Source organism: Stegostoma tigrinum, chromosome 1 (genome assembly GCF_030684315.1).
Source record: "Stegostoma tigrinum isolate sSteTig4 chromosome 1, sSteTig4.hap1, whole genome shotgun sequence".
Classification (NCBI taxonomy): Eukaryota; Metazoa; Chordata; class Chondrichthyes; order Orectolobiformes; family Stegostomatidae; genus Stegostoma; species Stegostoma tigrinum.
Window position 1 is genome coordinate 187,865,972 of NC_081354.1, and position 19,490 is coordinate 187,885,461.

The 19,490-nt window shown below is 52.6% G+C and overlaps 1 protein-coding gene across 4 annotated transcripts in view; it reads left to right on the forward strand.

The window, feature by feature from the left end:
• Positions 1 to 19,490, forward strand: part of hspa12b (heat shock protein 12B) — a 66,942-nt gene that overhangs the window by 25,853 nt on the left and 21,599 nt on the right. For all 4 annotated transcript variants that reach the window (XM_059650667.1, XM_059650677.1, XM_059650671.1 and 1 more), the window contains 7 exons: positions 395 to 519; positions 5,113 to 5,299; positions 8,049 to 8,153; positions 8,370 to 8,486; positions 10,245 to 10,416; positions 16,574 to 16,660; positions 17,825 to 17,929. In XM_059650667.1, the coding sequence (XP_059506650.1) occupies positions 395 to 519; positions 5,113 to 5,299; positions 8,049 to 8,153; positions 8,370 to 8,486; positions 10,245 to 10,416; positions 16,574 to 16,660; positions 17,825 to 17,929 (898 nt within the window). The remainder of the gene's footprint in view (positions 1 to 394; positions 520 to 5,112; positions 5,300 to 8,048; positions 8,154 to 8,369; positions 8,487 to 10,244; positions 10,417 to 16,573; positions 16,661 to 17,824; positions 17,930 to 19,490) is intronic.

Here is a 19,490-nt window from a genome sequence, read left to right on the forward strand (position 1 = left end):
CTCTCTCTCTCTCTCTCTAGTTCACACCCTCCCTAATACATAGTTCCTGGAGCTGGACACAATACCTGATTCCCACTTCAGAGATTTTAACCCAGGTTCAGGTGAGCACCGCCAAGGGACAGCTGTGCGCCCGGAAGTGCCGTCCCTCCGAGGATGTGTCGAGGTGGGGAATGGGAATGATCAGTGACCCTAACATGGAGGGAGGTTTAAGTAAACAGATTGACTGAGTTGCCCTCAAAGTGGCTGTTTGTGGGATCTTGCTGTGCGCTGACTGCCGTTCCAGCAGTGAGGACAATTTGGAAGGACTCTGTTGGCTGTAAAAATGTGTTGGGGCTGTCTCTGTCGCTCACAGCCGTAACTCCCTCCTGACCTGTTCCCAATTGGTGTTTTGCAGAGATCCTTCGGCAACGCGCCACAGTATCAGCCATTCAGCGCGGTAGTGGCCATCGACTTCGGGACGACAGCAAGTGGCTATGCGTTCAGTCTGGTACAGGACCCTGAGACCATCCACATGATGAGGTACTTCACGCCAGTATCTGTCCCTGTGTGGTATGTAGGTGCAGCTTTCAATTACAGCCCATCCCTAATTACCCTGGAGGGGCTGATGTTAGAACATAACATAAGAACTAGGAGCAGGAGTAGGCCACCCAGCCCCTCGAGCCTGCCCTGCCATTTAATAAGATCGTGGCTGATCTTTTTGAGACTCAGCTCCACTTACCTGCCCATTCACCATAATCCTTAATTCCTTTACTGTTCAAAAATTTATCGAGACTTGCCTTAAAAACATTCAGCCAGGAAGCTTCAACCGCTTCACTGGGGAGGGAATTCCACAGATTCACAACCCTTTGGGTGAAGAAGTTCCTCCTGACCTCAGTCCTACATCTGCTTCCCTTTATTTTGTTGCGATGCCCTCTAGTCTCACCTGCTAGTGGAAACAACCTCCCTGCCTCCACCTTCTCTATTACCTTCATAATCTTACATGTTTCCATAAGATCTCTCCTCATTCTTCTGAATTCCAATGAGTATAATCCCAGTCTACTCAGTCTCTCCTCATAATCCAACCCTCTCAACTCTGGAATCAACCGTGAGAATCTCCTCTGCACCCCCTCCAGTGCTAGTATATCCCTTCGCAAGTCAGGAGACAAAACTGCACACAGTACTCCAGGTGTGGCCTCACCAGGACCCTATACAGCTGCAGCATAGCCTCCCTGTTTTTAAACGCCATCCCTCTCGCAATGGCAGACACAATTCCATTTGCCTTTTTAATTACCTGCTGCACCTGCAATCGAACCTTCAGCGATTCATGCACAAGGACACCCAAGTCCCTCTGCACAGCAGCACGCTGCAATTTTTTACCATTTAAAACATAGCCCATTTTGCTGTTATTCCTCCCAAAATGGATGACCTCACACTTATCGACATCGTACTCCATCTGCCAGACCTTTGCCCACTCACTTAGACTATCTATATCACTCTGCAGCCTTTCAGTGTCTCCTGCACACTTTGCTCTACCACTCACCTTAATGTCATCTGCAAATTTTGACACACCACACTTAGTCCCCAACTCCAAATCATCTATGTAAACTGTAAACAATTGTGGTCCCAACACTGATCCGTGAGGCACACCACTAGCCACTGACCGCCAACCAGAAAAACACCCATTTACCCCTACTCTTTGCTTTCTACTGGTCAACCTGTCCTCTATCCATGCCAATGCATTACCTGTAATGCCCTGCAACTTTATCTCATGTAGCAGCCTTTGGTGTGGCACCTTGTCAAATGTCATCTGGAAATCCAGATACACCACATCCACAGGTTCCCCATTGCCCACTAATGTCCTCAAAGATTTCCACCAAATTAGTTAAACATGACTTACCCTTCATGAACCCATGCTGCGTGTTCCCGTTGGGACAATTTATGTTCAGCTTCCTTTGGTCACTGCCCATCCCTAATTGCCCTGGAGGGGCTGATGTTCAGCTTCCTTTTGAAATTTTTGATCTTAAACTAATCAGGACAGAGTGCAAGAATGCCAAATTTTATACCTTCGCAGCCATTGATATTGCAGAGGAAAGGCTGCTGAGTGATTGCCATGATGACTCTGATTGGCCATGGTGCTGCCATGGAAAACAGCAGTGGGGAGTGGTTGGTTTGTTAATGGTGAGGGGTTGTGGTAATCTCCCTGGAGCTGGTAATGTCCTGGGGAGCTGAGCTCATATCACACCACAGCAACTGGGGGTCTCTGTGATGGTGAACCTGAAACAATCGACAATTGTCGTAAAATCCCACCGAGTTTGTTAATCTCCTTCACAGCTCAGCGCCACTTTCTCCAGGATAGCCACGGAGGTGTGACAAACGCTGGGCCAGCCCAGAGACACCCATGCCCTTCTACTGGCTATGAAAGAAAATGTGTCCAATTATGAGATGGGCAGCATGGCCATCAGGCCAACACTAAACACCACACACACTCCATACTCACTGCATTGCTTTTAGAGCCAGAGAGATTTAAAGCCCGTCTGGGCTGCACTGGGTTTAAAACAACCACCAAAATACCCTAATCCTAACCTTCTCAAATTTATTTTTCACTCACAGGATACAGGCATCTCTCTCAGGGCTGATTTTAGATGCCCGTCCTTAAGTACCCTCAAACTGAACGGATCTCTAAGCTGTTTCAGAGGCTCACCCACATTGCTGTGGGCCTGGAGTCACATGTAGAATGACCAGATAAGGGCTGGCAGTTCCCCTCCCTCAAGTAAACCAATCGGGGTTTAGAGACCAATAGTTTCACAGAGATTACTTCTGAGATCCCTTCACTGAAAGCACTGACAGGCTTTGAACTCACAACTCTGGGTCAACAGGGCTGGCCTCTGAGTTGCTCTTAGGCAGGAGGAGACGTTCCAGTTTATCTAACACCACCTATCCCCGGTGTATATTTCAGCCTCTCTGTTCCATCCTCTCCCCAGCAGTCCCTTCATCCGTCTAGCCCTTGCTATCCCCAGTATTCCCTGCCCCACGGTTTCCCAAAGGCTCAGATCAAGCACATTTTCATTTCATTTTATTGACAGGTGCCATTTCTTTCTGAGACTCTAAAAGGGGAGGCGGTGGCCTGGTGGTATTTCACTGGACTGTTAATTCAGAGACCCAGGTCATGTTCTGGGGATCCGGGTTCGAATCCTGCCATGGCAGATGGTGGAATTTGAATCCAATAAAATATCTGGGATTAAGAATCTAATGATGACTGTGAATCCATTGTCAATTGTTGAGGAAAACCCCGTCTGGTTCACTAATCCCCTTTAGGGAAGGAAACTGCCATCCTTACCTGGTCTGGCCCACATGTGACTCCAGACCCACAGCAATGTGGTTTGCACTTAACTGCCCTCTGGGTAATAAATGTTGGTCTAGCCAGCGACACCCTCACCCTCTGAATAAATAAAATAAACACCAATATCTATAATCTCTCCCACAATCTTAAATTCCTGGGCTCTGTGTTAAAAAAAGAGAAATGAATTGAAAAATATCTCCAGGCAAAATAAAGAGATATTAATTCTCTCATGGCCTCACATAAGCAGGGACCTGGGTTCAATTCCAGCCCGGGTAACTGTCTGTGTGGAGTTTGCACATTCTCCTTGTGTCTGTGTGGGTTTCCTCCGGTTTCCTCCCACAGTCCAAAGATGTGCAGGTTAGGGTGGATTGGCCAGGCTAAATTATCCAGGGATAGTAGGAGCTGCCGATGCTGGAGAATCCGAGATAACAAGGTGTCGAGCTGGATGAACTCAGCAGGCCAAGCAGCATCAGAGGAGCAGGAAGGCTGATATTTCGGGTCTAGGTTTTCTGAAGAAGGGTCCAGACCCGAAACGTCAGCCTTCCTGCTCCTCTGATGCTGCTTGGCCTGCTGTGTTCATCCAGCCCCACACGTTGTTATCTCGGTCTGAGGCCTGCTGTGTTCATCCAGCTCCACACCTTGTTATCTCGGTCTGAGGCCTGCTGTGTTCATCCAGCTCCACACCTTGTTATCTCGGTCTGAGGCCTGCTGTGTTCATCCAGCCCCACACCTTGTTATCTCGGTCTGAGGCCTGCTGTGTTCATCCAGCCCCACGCCTTGTTATCTCGGTCTGAGGCCTGCTGTGTTCATCCAGCTCCACGCCTTGTTATCTCGGTCTGAGGCCTGCTGTGTTCATCCAGCCCCACACCTTGTTATCTCGGTCTGAGGCCTGCTGTGTTCATCCAGCCCCACACCTTGTTATCTCGGTCTGAGGCCTGCTGTGTTCATCCAGCCCCTCACCTTGTTATCTCGGTCTGAGGCCTGCTGTGTTCATCCAGCTCCACACCTTGTTATCTCGGTCTGAGGCTTGCTGTGTTCATCCAGCCCCACACCTTGTTATTTCGGTCTGAGGCCTGCTGTGTTCATCCAGCTCCACACCTTGTTATCTCGGTCTGAGGCCTGCTGTGTTCATCCAGCCCCACACCTTGTTATCTCGGTCTGAGGCCTGCTGTGTTCATCCAGCCCCACACCTTGTTATCTCGGTCTGAGGCCTGCTGTGTTCATCCAGCCCCACACCTTGTTATCTCGGTCTGAGGCCTGCTGTGTTCATCCAGCCCCACACCTTGTTATTTCGGTCTGAGGCCTGCTGTGTTCATCCAGCTCCACACCTTGTTATCTCGGTCTGAGGCCTGCTGTGTTCATCCAGCTCCACACCTTGTTATCTCGGCCTGAGGCCTGCTGTGTTCATCCAGCTCCACACCTTGTTATCTCGGTCTGAGGCCTGCTGTGTTCATCCAGCCCCACACCTTGTTATCTCGGTCTGAGGCCTGCTGTGTTCATCCAGCCCCACACCTTGTTATCTCGGTCTGAGGCTTGCTGTGTTCGTCCAGCCCCACACCCTGTTATCATAGTATCCAGGGATTTGCAGGCTGGGCTGATTAACTGTGGGAAATGTAGGGTTACAGGAATAGGGTGGGCCCGGTGCGATGCTCTTTGGAGGGTCAGTGTGGGCTCGATGGGCCAAATAGGCCTGCTTCCACACTGTAGGGATTCTCTGAGTCTCGTGGAGGTGAGGATCATGATCTGAGTTGAATGTTTTCAGATTCCAGTCGCTGCGGTGTGTTTGTTTCCAGGCGATGGGAAGGTGGTGACCCTGGCGTGGCCAACCAGAAAACCCCCACCAGTTTGCTCCTCACTCCTGATGGCAGTTTCCACAGCCTGGGTTATACAGCCCGGGATCATTACCATGACCTGGACCCAGATGAAGCCAAGGACTGGCTATACTTTGAGAAGTTTAAGATGAAGATTCACAGTACCTGCGTGAGTATACCCTGCACCATCACTTTTCTCCACATGTGACAGGAGGATCAGACAATCACATCTGATAAAACTCCTGAGTTTGTGCTCCTGAGATGCTGCTTGGCCTGCTGTGTTCATCCAGCTCCACACTTTGTTATCTCGGATTCTCCAGCATCTGCAGTTCCCATTATCTCTGATAAAACTCAACACGCTTTTCCAGTCCCGGCACACGGTAATACTGAACAAGCCAGGTCCTACAGGGCACAGTGAGCCTAGGGAGGGGGATGTTGATATTCTACGGCATGTCATTAGAAAAGGGGGTGAGGTCGAGTGAATTGAAAAACTTTAACATTGACAGGTCCCCACGACCTGATGGGATCTAATATAACAAGGTGTAGAGCTGGACAAACACAGCAGGCCAGGCAGCATCTTAGGAGCAGGAAAGCTGACGTTTCGGGCCTAGACCCCTCTTCCGAAGAAGGGTCTAGGCCCGAAACGTCAGCCTTCCTGCTCCCCTGATGCTGCTTGGCCTGCTGTGTTCATCCAGCTCCACACTCTGCTATCTCAGATTCTCCAGCATCGGCACTTCCTACTCTCTCTGAGGTGAGGCAGTTTGGGATCAGGGTGAAACTCTAACACAACCTGTCAGGGTGAACACAGGAAAGCTGTTCCTCATGTCTGGGGAGCGCGGAACCAGGGGTCACTGTCTGAGGGTAGGGACTATCCCAGACGGACAAGTTATAGAGGTGAGGATGGAGTTGCAGTGGGAGGGAGATCCCCTGAGGTTGGTCCAGAGGGAGGAGGGTAACTTCTTCAGGTTAGGCATCCCTGGAAGAGGCTTCGCAGTGAGGTTTAAATTGTATCAGAGATAATGGGAACTGCTCTCTGATACAATTTTAACCTCACCGCGAAACCTCTTCCAGGGATGCCTAATCTGAAGAAGTTACTCTCCTCCCTCTGGACCAACCTCAGGGGATCTCTCCAACTGCAATTCAATCCTCACCTCTATAACTTAGATAGAACATAGAACATAGAACATAGAACAGTACAGCACAGAACAGGCCCTTCAGCCCACAATGTTGTGCCGACCATTGATCCTCATGGATGCACCCTCAAATTTCTGTGACCATATGCATGTCCAGCAGTCTCTTAAATGACCCCAATGACCTTGCTTCCACAACTGCTGCTGGCAACGCATTCCATGCTCTCACAACTTGTCTGCCTCCTCTCCACCTATCTCCTCCTCTGTCCATCTTCGGTCTGCCTCCCCCCCCTCCCTATTTATTACAGTTCCCTCTCCCCATCCCCCTCTCTGATGAAGGGTCTAGGCTTGAAACGTCAGCTTTTGTGCTCCTGAGATGCTGCTTGGCCTGCTGTGTTCATCCAGCTCCACACCTTGTTATCTCAGATTCTCCAGCTTCGGCAGTTCCCATTATCCCAGTAAAATGGTGAAAGGCTCTGATTGGACACACACACTCGGAGGAGTTAGGTTAGTCACTCCCATGAGTCTGCTCCACCATTTAGGAACTGCACTGCGGATCTGATGGTTGTTGGAATTCCATGTTGCCATCTATCCCTGCCAGCCCTCCACTCGGGAATCGATCACTTCATTAAAAGCAAAACACTGCAGATGCTGGAAATCTGAAACTAACACAGAGAATGCTGGAGAAACTCAGCAGGTCTAGCAGCACCTGTACAGAGGGAAACTGAGAACGTTTCGGGGCCCTCATGTCTCATCTTTAGAGCTGAAAGGGGAACGAATCAGCCCATTGTCTTAAAAATATTCCTCAACTTCTGGGGCAGCAATTTCCAAATTTACACAACAAAATAAGCGCATCGCTCCATGTCCTAATCCCGAAGTTCCCTAATTTTGGCGTGACCCACACGAGGGAAACTCCCTTCCCAACTCCACCTAGTCGATGTCACTCAGGATCTATGGAGTCATACAGCACAGAAACAGACCCGTCAATCCAACTAGAAATCCCAATCTGACCCGATCCCATTTGCCAGCATTTGGCCCATATCCCTCTAAACCCTTCTTATTCATAAACCCACCCAGATGTCTTTTATATGTCGTTATTATACCAGCCTCCACCACTTCCTCTGGCAGCTCATTCCATACACACACCACCCTCTGCGTGAAAATGCCCCGTTTAAGCCCCTTTTATATCTTTCCCCTCTTACCTTTTATGAGTTTTGGACTCGCTGTCTGCAAACATACTAACACACCCATCCACATTTTCAACTAAGTCGTTTATACATATCAAGAGGTCCCAGTGCGGATCCCTGCAGAACATCTCTAGTCACGGACCTCCAACCTGAGAAACGCCCTTCCAGACCTACCCACTGCCTTCTGTGGGCTAGCCAATTCTGAATCCACGCAGCCAGGTCACCATGGATCCCAAGATAATAAAATGTGAGGCTGGATGAACACAGCAGGCCAAGCAGCATCTCAGGAGCACAACCGTCATCTTCATCTTCTGGATGATCCTACTTTGAAAGCCTTACTCAAGTCAATGTAAACAACATCCACAGCTCTCCCCTCATCGATCACTTTCGGCACCTCCTCGAAAAATCCAATTAACTCAGTCCATTGGTCTCTCTGCATAGCACCCTGTGTGACTAAGGTCAGAGAGTGGTTTCATCTATCCCGCTCCACTCAGATTGCAGGCACACACTACGCAGGCTTCCCAAGACATCTCCCGCACTGTGATTCCAGAACCTTCCACAGAGCCAGAACCGCACCAATTCCCTTGTCTTGTCTCCCCAGGACCTCACCCTGGAGACGGAGCTGGAGGCTGTAAATGGGAAGAGAGTCAAAGCCCTGGAGGTGTTTGCTCATGCACTGAGATACTTCAGGAAGCACGCTCTCAAGGTCAGTGAGGCATCTGAACTTTGACTTTTCACACCGGGGTCAGTCCATCAATCAGGGAGGCACTGTGGCAGGGTTGGGGCATCTCTGAAGACCGAGGTGGGAGTCAGGGCCAACTGGTGGGATCTGGGAGATTGAGACACATGTGAAAGGATGCCGCCGGGGGCTCGATGAATGCAGTCCGCTCCCCATCCTGAGCAGTGCTGTGTGTTTTGGCAGGAGCTGAATGACCAGTTCTCGGTGGGCTCGGACACAGATGATGTGCGCTGGGTAATCACTGTCCCAGCTCTCTGGAAACAACCCGCGAAACAGTTCATGAGGGAAGCAGCTTATCTGGTAAGGAGTGACAGACTGAGCGATCAGGGCTCACACCCTACAGAGAGAGTGATCGGGGGGATACAGAGTGATCGGGCGGGTACAGAGAGATCGGGGGAGACAGAGATATCGGGGGGAACAGAGAGATTGAGAGGGTACAGAGAGATTGGGGGGGACAGAGAGATCGGGGAGACAGAGCTTGTGGGGGGGGAACAGAGAGATAGGAGTAACAGAGAGATCGGGAGGGGTTACAGAGAGATCGGGGTTACAGAGAGATCGGGGTTACAGAGAGATCGGGGTTACAGAGAGATCGGGGGGGTACAGAGAGATCGGGGGGGACAGAGAGATTGGGGGGGACAGAGATATCGGGGGGAACAGAGAGATTGAGAGGGTACAGAGAGATTGGGGGGGACAGAGAGATTGGGGGGGACAGAGATATCGGGGGGAACAGAGAGATTGAGAGGGTACAGAGAGATCGGGGGGGTACAGAGAGATTGGGGGGGACAGAGAGATCGGGGGTACAGAGAGATCGGGGGGGGACAGAGAGATCGGGGAGGGACAGAGAGATCGGGGGGGGGAGACAGAGATATCGGGGGGAACAGAGAGATTGAGAGGGTACAGAGAGATCGGGGGGGTACAGAGAGATCGGGGGGGACAGAGAGATCGGGGGGGGACAGAGAGATCGGGGGGGGACAGAGATATCGGGGGGAACAGAGAGATTGAGAGGGTACAGAGAGATCGGGGGGGTACAGAGAGATCGGGGGGGTACAGAGAGATTGGGGGGGACAGAGAGATCGGGGGGGGACAGAGAGATCGGGGGGGGGACAGAGAGATCGGGGGGGGACAGAGATATCGGGGGGAACAGAGAGATTGAGAGGGTACAGAGAGATCGGGGGGGTACAGAGAGATTGGGGGGGACAGAGAGATTGGGGGGGACAGAGAGATCGGGGGGGGACAGAGAGATCGGGGGGGGACAGAGAGATCGGGGGGGGACAGAGAGATCGGGGGGGGACAGAGAGATCGGGGGGGGGGACAGAGAGATCAGAGATGGGAGGCAAAGGGAACAGGCCAATGAGCTGCACAAGAAGAAATGGTGGGCCTTTTATTGGTGGGGGGGGGGTCAGTCGGTGTGAGCAGTTGGAGGGGAGAGGTTAGCGAGCAAACCCTGGTAAATGTAGTGGGAGTTAGAGAGAGTTATTGGAAAATATTATCGGCAAAAGTACGGTCGTGTGGAGGGAATAACATCGGAAGGAGAGATATGAGTTTGAGAGATCACCGACAGTGATCAGTGTTTGATATTACTCCTTCTCTCTCCCCATCCTCTCTCTCACTCACTCACTCTCCTGTTTGCCTCTCCCCCTCCTCCCTCTCACCCTCTCTCTCTCTCCCCTTTTTCTCCTGCTTGCCCTGTTTTCTCCGTTCTCCCTCTCTCTTTCTGTCTCTCTTCCCCCACTCCCTCTGTCTGTCTGCCCCACCACCCTGTCTCTCCATCCCACTCCTGTCTCCCTCCCACTTTCTCTCATTGTCTTCCCCCTCCACCACACTCTCTCCCCTCCACTCATTCTCTCTCTCTTTCACTCACTCTCTCACTCTCTTCCCCTCTTCCCCTTTGTCTTTGTCTGTCTGGTCTCTCTCTCACACTCGCTGGGTTTGTCTCTCTCTGTCTCTCTCTGTCTCTCTCTCTCTCTCTCTCACACACACACACACACACACACACACACACACTTTCACTCTCTCTCTCTCTCCCCGTCTCTCCCACTCCCACCGTCCTGTCCCCAGGCTGGCCTAGCCTCTCCCGAATACCCTGAGCAGCTGCTGATCGCACTGGAACCTGAAGCAGCATCGATTTACTGCCGGAAGCTCCGACTGCACCAGCTCATTGAGCTCAGCAACAGAGGCACCGCCAATGGGTATGGCCCGGACACTTCCATCGGCTCCAGCTTCAGGCAAGGTCAGGGCTGGCTCCCCGGCACACTGACACAGCCCCTCCCAACACACACTCACACTCACACACTCACATACACACACACACTCTCTCTCTCTCTCTCACACACACACACACTCACACTCTCTGTCTCTCTCTCTCACACACACACACACACACACACACACACACACACACACTCACTCACTCACTCACTCACTCACTCACTCACTCACATACACACTCACTCACACACACACTCTCACACTCACACACACACACTCACTCACATACACACTCACTCACATACACACATACACTCACTCTCACTCACACACACTCACATACACACACACACTCTCTCTCACACACACACACACACACACACACACACACACACACAGACCCCAGAATAGGAGTGGCACATTGGGCCCTTCCAGCCTATCCCTCTGTCTGAGTAGACAGCGGCCGATCTGGTTTTGAGTTTATTAAGTAAATCAGCCTCCACAGGAGATGGGAATTCCACATCCCATTGACCCTTATCTCTATCCTAAATGGATATTCTTCCTCGGCCAGCATTGCCCCTCATTCCATTCGGGCCCAGCCAGTGAGTGGGAGCATCCTCCTGACCTGAGCCTGTCCTGTGCCCTCAGGATCACAAATGTTTCAGTGAGGACATTCTTTTCAACTCCAACACATCCATCCTGGCCTTTCCTCACAAGATAAGCTGTTATTAGAACAGCGATAAGTTGGATGAACATTCTCTCAACTGCGTTGATGTACATTTTCAATTCAGAAAAAAACTGGGCTCAGTTCTCCGGGCGTGACCTCATCAAGCCCATTTTTTCCTTTATTCATTCAGAGGAAGAGGGCATCACTGGCCAGGCAGCATTTATTGTCCCATCCCTAATTGCCCAGAGGGCAGTTAACAGTCAACCCCATTGCTGTGGGTCTGGAGTCACATGTAGGCCAGACCAGGTAAGGATGGCAGTTTCCTTCCCTAAGGGACATGAGTGAACCAGATGGGTTTTCCCAATAACAGATTCATTGTCATCATCACATTCTATATTCCAGGTTTTTCATTGAATTCCAATATCTGCTGCAGTGATTTTCGAACCCATGTCCCCATCGAGGCCATCAGCTCCCCGTGGCTGTTACATTGCATCTGCTGTTATATTCCACTCCACGGGAAATGAGAGACATCCTTCCATTCTCTGTCCAAATCCTTCGCTATATCTTCACACTATCAGTGTGTGTGATTGATCAAGCAGTTCACCCAGATCCCCCTGTCCCTCCACATTTCAATCATAACACTGGGAAATGTTACTCAGCAACAAGAGTGCACCATTCAACACGTACTCAGGACCAGAACCACAGTGCGGCACTCCCTCAGTACTGACCCTCCGACAGTGCGGCACTCCCTCAGTACTGACCCTCCGACAGTGCAGCACTCCCTCAGTACTGACCCTCCGACAGTGCAGCACTCCCTCAGTACTGACCCTCCGACAGTGCAGCACTCCCTCAGTACTGACCCTCTGACAGTGCGGCACTCCCTCAGTACTGACCCTCTGACAGTGCGGCACTCCCTCAGTACTGACCCTCTGACAGTGCAGCACTCCCTCAGCACTGACCCTCTGACAGTGCCCACTCCCTCAGCACTGACCCTCCGACAGTGCAGCACTCCCTCAGTACTGACCCTCCGACAGTGCAGCACTCCCTCAGTACTGACCCTCCGACAGTGCAGCACTCCCTCAGTACTGACCCTCCGACAGTGCGGCACTCCCTCAGCACTGACCCTCTGAGAGTGCAGCACTCCCTCAGTACTGACCCTCTGACGGTGCCGCACTCCCTCAGTACTGACCCTCTGACAGTGCCGCACTCCCTCAGTACTGACCCTCCGACAGTGCGGCACTCCCTCAGCACTGACCCTCTGACAGTGCAGCACTCCCTCAGTACTGACCCTCTGACAGTGTGGCACTCCCTCAGTACTGACCCTCTGACAGTGCGGCACTCCCTCAGTACTGACCCTCCGACAGTGCAGCACTCCCTCAGTACTGACCCTCCGACAGTGCAGCACTCCCTCAGTACTGACCCTCTGACAGTGCAGCACTCCCTCAGTACTGACCCTCCGACAGTGCGGCACTCCCTCAGCACTGACCCTCTGAGAGTGCAGCACTCCCTCAGTACTGACCCTCTGACGGTGCCGCACTCCCTCAGTACTGACCCTCTGACAGTGCCGCACTCCCTCAGTACTGACCCTCTGACAGTGCAGCACTCCCTCAGCACTGACCCTCTGACAGTGCGGCACTCCCTCAGTACTGACCCTCTGACAGTGCAGCACTCCCTCAGCACTGACCCTCTGACAGTGCAGTGCTCCCTCAGCACTGACCCTCTGACAGTGCGGCACTCCCTCAGTACTGACCCCCTGACAGTGCAGCACTCCCTCAGTACTGACCCTCTGACAGTGCGGCACTCCCTCAGTACTGACCCTCTGACAGTGCAGCACTCCCTCAGTACTGACCCTCTGACAGTGCAGTACTCCCTCAGTACTGACCCTCTGAGAGTGCGGCGCTCCCTCAGTACTGACCCTCTGAGAGTGCAGCACTCCCTCAGTACTGACCCTCTGACAGTGCAGTACTCCCTCAGTACTGACCCTCTGACAGTGCAGCACTCCCTCAGTACTGACCCTCTGACAGTGCAGCACTCCCTCAGTACTGACCCTCCGACAGTGCAGCACTCCCTCAGTACTGACCCTCTGACAGTGCAGCACTCCCTCAGTACTGACCCTCTGACAGTGCAGCACTCCCTCAGTACTGACCCTCTGACAGTGCAGCACTCCCTCAGTACTGACCCTCTGACAGTGCAGCACTCCCTCAGTACTGACCCTCTGACAGTGCGGCACTCCCTCAGTACTGACCCTCTGACAGTGCAGCACTCCCTCAGTACTGACCCTCTGACAGTGCGGCACTCCCTCAGCACTGACCCTCTGACAGTGCAGCACTCCCTCAGTACTGACCCTCTGACTGTGCGGCACTCCCTCAGTACTGACCCTCTGACAGTGCGGCACTCCCTCAGTACTGACCCTCTGTCAGTGCGGCACTCCCTCAGTACTGACCCTCTGACAGTGCAGCACTCCCTCAGTACTGACCCTCTGACAGTGCAGCACTCCCTCAGTACTGACCCCCCGACAGTGCGGCACTCCCTCAGTACTGACCCTCTGACAGTGCAGCACTCCCTCAGCACTGACCCTCTGACAGTGCGGCACTCCCTCAGTACTGACCCTCTAACAGTGTGGCACTCCCTCAGTACTGACCCTCTGACAGTGCGGCACTCCCTCAGTACTGACCCTCTAACAGTGTGGCACTCCCTCAGTACTGACCCTCTGACAGTGCGGCACTCCCTCAGTACTGACCCTCTAACAGTGTGGCACTCCCTCAGTACTGACCCTCTGACAGTGCGGTACTCCCTCAGTACTGACCCTCCGACAGTGCAGCACTCCCTCAGTACTGACCCTCTGACAGTGCAGTACTCCCTCAGTACTGACCCTCTGACAGTGCAGCACTCCCTCAGCACTGACCCTCTGACAGTGCAGCACTCCCTCAGTACTGACCCTCTGACAGTGCCGCACTCCCTCAGTACTGACCCTCTGACAGTGCAGCACTCCCTCAGTACTGACCCTCTGACAGTGCAGCACTCCCTCAGCACTGACCCTCTGACAGTGCGGCACTCCCTCAGTACTGACCCTCTGACAGTGTGACACTCCCTCAGTACTGACCCTCTGACAGTGCGACACTCCCTCAGTACTGACCCTCTGACAGTGCGACACTCCCTCAGTACTGACCCTCTGACAGTGCGACACTCCCTCAGTACTGACCCTCTGACAGTGCAGCACTCCCTCAGTACTGACCCTCTGACAGTGCGGCACTCCCTCAGTACTGACCCTCTGACAGTGCAGCACTCCCTCAGTACTGACCCTCTGACAGTGCAGCACTCCCTCAGTACTGACCCTCCGACAGTGCAGCACTCCCTCAGGACTGAACCTCTGACAGTGCGGCACTCCCTCAGTACTGACCCTCTGACAGTGCGGCGTCCCTCAGCACTGACCCTCTGACAGTGCAGCACTCCCTCAGTACTGACCCTCTGACAGTGCGGCACTCCCTCAGTACTGCCCTCTGACAGTGCAGTACTCCCTCAGTACTGACCCTCTGACAGTGCGGCACTCCCTCAGTACTGACCCTCTGACAGTGCGGTACTCCCTCAGTACTGACCCTCTGACAGTGCAGCACTCCCTCAGTACTGACCCTCTGACAGTGCAGCGCTCCCTCAGTACTGACCCTCTGACAGTGCAGCACTCCCTCAGCACTGACCCTCCGACAGTGCAGTGCTCCCTCAGTACTGACCCTCTGACAGTGCGGCACTCCCTCAGTACTGACCCCCCGACAGTGCGGCACTCCCTCAGTACTGACCCTCTGACAGTGCGGCACTCCCTCAGTACTGACCCTCTGACAGTGCGGCACTCCCTCAGTACTGACCCTCTGACAGTGCAGCACTCCCTCAGCACTGACCCTCTGACAGTGTGACACTCCCTCAGTACTGACCCTCTGACAGTGCGGCACTCCCTCAGTACTGACCCTCTGACAGTGCAGCACTCCCTCAGTACTGACCCTCTGAGAGTGCGGCACTCCCTCAGTACTGACCCTCTGAGAGTGCGGCACTCCCTCAGTACTGACCGTCCGACAGTGCAGCACTCGCTCAGTACTGACCCTCTGAGAGTGCGGCACTCCCTCAGCATTGATGTGTGTTGAGCGCGGCATGTGTCAAATCATTGCTGTCGCTTATTGAGGAGATGTATTTCTGTATAATTTCCGGCCTTTGTGTGTGCGATAAATTTAGACGGGGCTGCATGTGGGTCAGTCTCCTTTTGACAGCCTGCCCCCGAGGGAGCCGAACCAAACTAAGAACTGTCGACAGATTGGCTCGTTCCCTCAGGATGTGTTGTCACGGAAACCTCGATATTGGACTTCCTGAATCAGGAGACAGGCTCTCAAACAGTTCTCCCACACAACCTGTTCCCCTGTCACAGCGCGCCAACACGCCCAGCCCTGCATCCTCCCACAGCCCACACACTGCCGCAGTGAACCGCTGACCCAAGCATTCCCTTTCAAATCGACACCCCATACCCCATCCAAACATACATCCCTCACCATTCCCCCCACTTCCCTCTCTGTCACCCCTCACGCTCGCCAGGACACCCCCTGATGTGGAGGGAGCTTTACCCTGTATCTAACCCCGTGCTGTCCCTGTCCCTGCGAGTGTTTGATGGGGACAGTGTAGAGGGAGCTTTACTCTGTCTCTAACCCCGTGCTGTCCCTGTCCCTGCGAGTGTTTGATGGGGACAGTGTAGAGGGAGCTTTACTCTGTATCTAACCCCGTGCTGTCCCTGCACTGGGAGTGTTTGATGGGGACAGTGTAGAGGGAGCTTTACTCTGTATCTAACCCTGTACTGTCCCTGTCCTGGGAGTGTTTGACGGGATACAGTGGTAGAGGAAGCTTTACTCTGTCTCTAACCCCGTGCTGTCCCTGTCCCTGCGAGTGTTTGATGGGGACAGTGTAGAGGGAGCTTTACTCTGTATCTAACCCCGTGCTGTCCCTGCACTGGGAGTGTTTGATGGGGACAGTGTAGAGGGAGCTTTACTCTGTATCTAACCCCGTACTGTCCCTGGGGAGTGTTTGATGGGGACAGTGTAGAGGGAGCTTTACTCTGTACCTAATCCCGTGCTGTCCCTGTCCCGGGAGTGTTTTGTTATTGGCTTGGGTTTGGTGGCGGTGTAGTTGGGGGGATGTCATTGGCTCGTCCATGTGTAAATTGTTCCCGGTTGGTGGTGGAGCCTCCTGGAGGCCAGCCCAGGTAAACGCGGCAGATAGCCTTCCCTGAGGGCCATCACTGAACCTGGATGGAGCTCCCTGTTCCCGATTCTGACTGAGTTTGTAATGCCTCCTTGTGCTGTGGTGGGATCTGATCCCCTGCCCCCGGGGCATGAGTAACTGGGAGTCTTGGGGAGTCCTCGCTCTGCAATATTGCCTCTGCACCGCCACCCGGGAGCAGCAAACCCTCCGCACACAGCTGCTGCCTGCCTTCTCCCAAACTGGCGATGTTTGTGTGATTGTTTCTGGAATTTTCCAGCCCGGGAGCAGCTGCGCCGTTCCCGACACAGTCGGACATTTCTGATGGAGAGCGGAGTTGGAGACCTATGGGCAGAGATGGAGACAGGTACCTGTGTGTCGCTAACTGCTCTCTGGCTTTCCCCTGTTCCTGTCAGTTTGGCCCTTTCTCTCCCTCCCTCCCTCTCTCTCTCTGTCTGTGTGTGTGTCTCTCTCTCTCTCTCTCTGTGTCTCTCTGTTTCTCTCTCTGAGACCTATTCTCTCTCTCTCTTTGAACCCCGTTCTCTCTCTCCCTCTCTCTCTGTGTGTCTCTCTCTCTGAGCCCTATTCTCTCTCTTTGAAACCCATTTTCTCTCTCTCTCTCTCTTTGAACCCGTTTTCTCTCTCTCTCTCTGAACCTTGTTCTCTCTCTGTCTCTCTCCGAACCTGTTCTCTCTCTGTCTGAACACTGTTCTCTCTCTCTATGAAACCTGTTCTCTCGTGCTCTCTCTCTCTCTCTCTGAACCCTGCTCTCTCTCTCTGTCTCTGAACCCCGTTCTCTCTCTCACTCTCTCTCTCTCTTTGAACCCTGTTCTCTCTCTCTCTCTCTCTCTCTGAACCTGTTTTCTCTCTCTCTCTCTGAACCCTGTTCTCTCTCTGTCTGAACACTGTTTTCTCTCTCTCTGAAACCTGTTCTCTCGCGCTCTCTCTCTCTCTGAACCCCGTTCTCTCTCTCTGTCTCTGTCTCTGAACCCCGTTCTTTCTCTCACTCTCTCTATCTCTCTCTTTGAACCCTGCTCTCTCTCTCTCTCTGAACCCCGTTCTCTCTCTCTGCCTGCAGGCGCAGGCTGGGGATATTTTCCCTGGAGAATCGGAGGCTGTAGGGGTTTATAAAATCATGAAGGGCATAGAGAAGATCTTTTCCCCAGGGTTGGGGAATCCAAAGCCAGAGAGCAAAGGTTTAAAAGGGGCAGTGTTTTTCACAGAGGGTGGTGTGAGCTGCCAGAGGAGGTGGTGGGGGCTGGAACAATTACATCTTTTAAAAAGCATCTGGATGGGGATTTGAATGAGAAGGGTTTAGAGGGATGTGGGTCAAACGGGCCGAGATTAATTTGGGATATCTGTTCGGTATGCATGAGTTGTACCAAACGGTCTGTTTTCATGCTGCACTGCTCAATGACTTTCTCTCCATATCTCTCTCTCAATCCCTGTGTTTAGCAGATTACTAACTGCTGTGTGGTGTTCAGCTGCCCTAACCAGTCTCTCTCTCTCTCTCCCCCCTCACCATGCCCAGGTGACCGGTATATTGTGGCAGACTGTGGGGGTGGGACTGTGGATCTCACTGTTCACCAAATCGAACAGCCGCAGGGAACCCTGAAGGAACTCTACAAAGCATCAGGTACAGCCTCAGGAACATAGAAAAAAAAGATAGGATCAGGATGAGGCCATTCGGCCCTTCGAGCCTGCTCCACCATTCTTCGCAATCATGGCTGATAGTCCAACTCAACAGCCTAATCCTGCTTTCTCCCCATAACCTTTGATCCCATTCACTTCAAGTGCCATATCTCGTTGCCTCTTGAATACATTCAATATTTTGGCATCAACTACTTCCTGTGGCAATGAAATCCAGAGGCTCACCACTCTCTGGGTGAAGAAATGTCTCCTCATCTCCGTCCTAAATAATCCCCCCGAATCCTCATACTGTAATACACCCAACATCAGGAACATCCTCCCTGCAATACCCAGTCCAGTCCTGTTAGAATTTTATAAGGCTCTATGAAATCCATCCCCCCCCGGTTATTCATTGGAACTCGAGTGAAAATAGTCCGAACCTAATCAATCCCTCCTCATGTGTCAGACCCACCATCCCCGGGATCAGCCTGGTAAACCTTCGCTGCACTCCGAGTGCAAGAGCATCCTTCCTCAGGAAAGGAGACCAAAACTGCACACAATATTCCAGGTGTGGTCTCACTAAGGCCCTGTATAAGTGCAGCAACACATCCCTGCTCCTGTACTCGAAACCTCTCACAATGAAGGCCAACATACCATTTGCCTTCTTTACCACCTGCTGCACCTGACTGCTTACCTTCAGCGACTGGTGCACAAGGACACCCAGGTCCCGCTGCACTCTCCTCTCTCTCAACTTATAGCCACTCAGGTAAAAATCTTTTTATATTTGCTTCCAAAGTGAATAATTTATCCGAATTACACTGCATCTGCCATTGATTTATCCACTCACCCAACCTGTCGAGAACATGCTGAAGGATCCCTGCATCCTCGTCACAATTTACCTTCCCACCCAACTCAGTACCATCTGCAGACCTGGAGATGTTACATTTTGCTCCCTCGTCCAAATCATTAATATTTATGGTGAGCAGCTGGGGTCCCAGCTGCCGTGCCCAGGGCTTCCGTCCCTGCCGTTCTCCTTAAACCCTCGTCCCCCTCACAAACCTGCTCCATTTGGGATCCGCGGGGCCGAAAGGGCAAGTGTGCATTCCTGTAGCGCCTCTTTGGGACGTCTGCTCACAGCTTGACAAAGTGCTTTCGTTTTTCAAATTTGCCGAGGATGGCAACGTTGCAGCAAGTGGGGACGGGGGGACAGCAGACTCAGAGAGAGAAAGAGATAACGAGCAAGCTGCAGAGGTGCACAGCAAGATCCCGCAGGCAACGGTGCAGTGAGCAGCTGATTCAGGCATTCTATTTGAGGGGTAAACATTGAGCAGGATTCCCAGAGTAATACCTACTCTTCTCTTCCAATGGGGGTCTTTAATGGCTAGCTTTGAGGGGTGGGTAAGGGAAGGGCATTTAATGACTGCTCCCCTGGCCACAGGAAGGTGATGGCCCAGTGGTGTTATCACTGGACTGTTAATCCAGAGACCCAGATAACATTCTGGGGACCGGGGTTCGAATCCCACCACGGCAGATGGTGGAATTTGAACTCAATAAAAAAAATCTGGAAT